Raw genomic sequence first — 3,832 nt, 5'->3', positions numbered from 1 at the left:
AAAAAAAAAAAAAAAAAAAAAAAAAGCTCTAAATTCTGTATATGATACCATCTGCAAACAAGGGTAATTTGATTTCTCCCTTTCCTATATGTATCCCTTTTGTTTTTTCTTACCTGATTGCTTAGGGTAAAATTTTAAGAACTATATTGAAGAGTGGTAAAAAGATACGTCCTTGTCTTGTTCTTGGTCATTGTACTTTTAAGTTGATACTTCTTTGCCCTTGGAACTGTACTAAGAAGTACATCAAATGCATGTACGCCACACTGGAATGCCAGCAGGGTGTGTGCTCTCGGTGACTATGTACCTTTCCTCAGAACACAGTTCCAAGGTAAGGCTTAAGGACCTTGTGTGCCTAACTATAAGCCCCCTCTCTCTAACTTACTGACCAAGGCACCCCACCCCCATCCCCATGTGAGCCACTGGAGTTAGTCAACCTCCAAGGTTGTAAGCCTTTGAATTCAGCCAATGAATTTAAAGGTCAGCTGCTTCTCCTGAGTTACGATAAAAGGGGCAAATCAGCTTTGTCACACATGCCTGCTACCTCAAGTTTGGAAGCAAAATACCTTGTTGAGATTTCTTGATGTGAAGGGCTTTATTATCCACACCAATGATTTGACTTCAGGGACTTATTTCTAACGACGTGAAAAAAAGTAATTTATATCACAATAATTAATGTTATACAATGTCACAAATTTACTGGAAATTTTGTGCATTTCAGTTGCATTTTTGTCTTCTCACCTTTCTGTATTTTCTAGGTGATTTCCTCATTCTCACATGTCTATCAGTTTTTCATTTCTGCTTTCACATTACTCACACCTAAGAACGTTTTCTTACTTTTGGATAGTTCTTTCTTAATACCATTTCAGTCCATCAGTGTGCACACAACAAAACAGAAAGCATTCTGGCTGTTTCAAGCAAAGATGGAGTTGACGGAAGGGACTGGCAATGACAGCATCAGGATACAGCCCAAGACTAGGAAGCTGTGGGTGCCCAGACCCCCGCCCTCACTGCTGCTCTGCATGGTTGCAGCAAGCTGCCAGGCACCCCCACTTCGCTGCTGGTGAAAGCACCTCTAGCACCTGCTTCTGCTCCTGCTGCCAAAGGCAGGAAGACAACAGGAAAACATTTGCCCCTTTTGTTCTCCCACCTTCCAGGCCCCATTAGCATCTCCCTAATTTAAACACACTTCTGAGGGCTGGGGAAGATGGCTCAGTGGAATAAGTGCTTCTCTGGCAAGTGCAATGGCCTGAGTTCAATCCCCGGTTCTGCCAAAAATTAAAAAAATTAAAAATTAAAAAAAATAATAACATGCTCCTGTGAAGGAGTCTGGGAATATCACTGGCAAGTTTCTAACCTTGCTGTGTTACAAAGAATGTAGTGGGAAAGAGTTTAGAGCTGATAGAATCAGTACACATCCCAATCTTGCTTCATAGATGCAACATCATTTTAGGTATATTTATGGTAGTTTTTTAACTTTTGTTTGCTTGTTTTATGTATTTGGTACAAGGTCTTACTATGCAGCTCAGACTCATAGCGATCCTCCTGTTTTCAGCCTCCCCAGTGCTGGGATTACAGGCATGCACCACCACACCCGGTCTCCAAGTCTGGCTCAGGGTGCCTGGGAGTGGGGCCAGTGGGGCATGCTGCATGAGGGATTGAACCCTGGTTCCTGAGTTTACCTAAGCAGGCACTTAGCCCTCTGAGCTATCTCGCCAGCTCTGTTAACTGGCTTTGGCTTTGTTTGTCTGCGCAGCTTATTTTTTCCAAGTTGCCCCACCTCCACTTTTGTTCTGGCCTCTTCTAATTCTGATTTATTTTTTAAAAGTGTAGCTGTCCTCATGTTTAAGGGGTAGGGAAGCATTGGGAGTTGATGGAACTTGCTGACTTTAAGTTATACTGTAGAATAGGCAGGTGAGCCTTTTGGTGCGGAGCCCCTGTTCTCTTAGGCTAGATGGGTGGTGGTGGACCTACAACACACATGCTACAGCAGGCTGTTTGTATTATTCAAAGCTCTAAAAGATTCCCCATCAATGGGCTACACCATGCCCGAGGCCAGGTGCATAGTCTCCTCCTGGCATGGGGAAGGCCTAGCTGGTGCTGGGAGCTGAGTGGAGGAGGGGTGAGGGCACCCATGTTCAGAATTCACTTTGCATAAACCAGGTTAATATCCCTGCCTTTGGCCTTCCAGAATTCAGACCCTCTCCTGTGTCATTTCTGGAAGAGGATGTGTGCGGAGATGGGGACAGGCAGAACTCTGGTAAGTTGTGTAGAGAACAGAAGCATCCAGGGATTTGATCATTTTCTTAGCAGCTTGTAGCAGGGCATCTATTTTGGCCAACATTTACCACCACCCCCAGTGGCAGAATCTAGTGGAGATTTTTGTAGTGTAGGCTGTGACGATATCAAATCCTGTGCTAACTTAGGATTCTATTTGACTTAGGCCTGTGAAATCAGTTTCTACTTGTCCATCTGCTTTTTAACTTTCAAATTTTTGCTGTTGTTCTGCTTCTCTTCTCCCCAGCTTTGTAAATTATGGTGATTTTTCTTACTCTGTAAAGAATTGTATATTAGCAGTTTCTTCACATGAGAAAGCTGATTCCCTGATTTTCTGGTTCTGTTTTTGCTCTTGAGATATCAACCATCAGTCCAACAGTTATTCCTTGTGATAGGCTTTTCGGAGGTGTAGTAAAGAGATAGGAAAGATAAAAGGAAGCCTTTATTAACTTCAAAGACAGAGAGGGCAGATGGGCCAGGTAGATCCTCTGGCCTGAGGCAACGAAAGCTGGGGCTTTCAGGGACTTTTGTTAGGGGTGGAGCTTGAGGGGATATTTAGCAATGTGTGAGGAGCTGATGGGGTCTTTCCTGAGGTGGTGGGAAAGGTGAAAGGAAACTGCACCTTGGGCTGGGTTGGAGAAGAAGCGGGAGGTGGTCTCTGGGAAGATGAGCTGTTGTTTTAAGGGCTTCAGCCATATTAGATGACTACCATAATAATTCAGCAATTTATACTAGGGCCAGAACCTATCACCTTGGAAACTAATATTCCTGTAATTTAGTTTTTCTTAACAGATGTTTCCTTATTTTCCTTATGTGTTGTGCAAGGTCATCATGATATATTTGTATGCAGGGTCTTCTTACCTTGCTTGGTATTCGTTGGTCTTCTGGTGTAGCAATAGCAGTCAGTACTTTACTGTCTCAAGGGAGCAAGGAACAAAGAACAGACCTAAGGAAACTGGTCCCTTGTACTTCCAGGTAACAGATTCCTGGAGGCGGCTCTCTGTTCTTTGTTCCTTTACCTGGGTAGTTACCAACTAGCTAATTGTAAATTTAAGAGTTTGAGCCGGGGAGATGGCTCAATAGAATAAGCAAGTGCAAGGCCTGAGTTCAATCCCAGGTTCTGCAAAAAAGAAAAAGAAACAAATGGGACCTCTAAACTTCAGAGTTTGGTGAATGCCTAAAACATTGTAAATAACAGTTTGTTTACATCAAATTAGTTATGCACATCCCTAGCCTGTTTGTATCTCTCAATAAAGGTGAGAAGTTTCAGTGCCTCAGGCTCACTTAGAGCTAGATAAGGCATAGTGAGACCTCTGAGGCTATTTTAATCCAGTCTTCCCATTGTTTCTGCTCTGACTGATAACACACAACATTCTTAATATGGATTGTTGCCTTTTCAGCAATTCCCAGTTATTATTTATGCAAATGTTGCCTGTTCCCTTCTCTCCCCTCCCTTTGAGGAACTCCAGCAACCTGTCTAAGCCTTTCCACTGTTTCTTTTCCTCTTCTAGCTTTCTTTTTGGCTCTCATACCTAACAGATTGTTTCTTTCGCTATAC

The 3,832-nt window shown here is 43.0% G+C and overlaps 1 protein-coding gene across 1 annotated transcript in view; it reads left to right on the top strand.

Moving 5' to 3' along the window:
• Cenpa (centromere protein A) overlaps positions 1-2,666 on the top strand; it is a 12,784-nt gene extending 10,118 nt beyond the window's left edge. Inside the window, exons 5-6 of the mRNA XM_012513842.2 lie at positions 2,189-2,257; positions 2,632-2,666. Of these exons, the coding sequence (XP_012369296.1) occupies positions 2,189-2,257; positions 2,632-2,666 (104 nt within the window). The remainder of the gene's footprint in view (positions 1-2,188; positions 2,258-2,631) is intronic.
• The last annotated feature ends 1,166 nt before the right edge of the window (positions 2,667-3,832 follow it).

This window comes from Octodon degus, unplaced genomic scaffold (assembly GCF_000260255.1).
Source record: "Octodon degus isolate 3935 unplaced genomic scaffold, OctDeg1.0 scaffold00019, whole genome shotgun sequence".
NCBI lineage: Eukaryota > Metazoa > Chordata > Mammalia > Rodentia > Octodontidae > Octodon > Octodon degus.
Note: the sequence above shows the minus strand (reverse complement) of the source record. Positions and strands in the feature narration are given on the sequence as shown.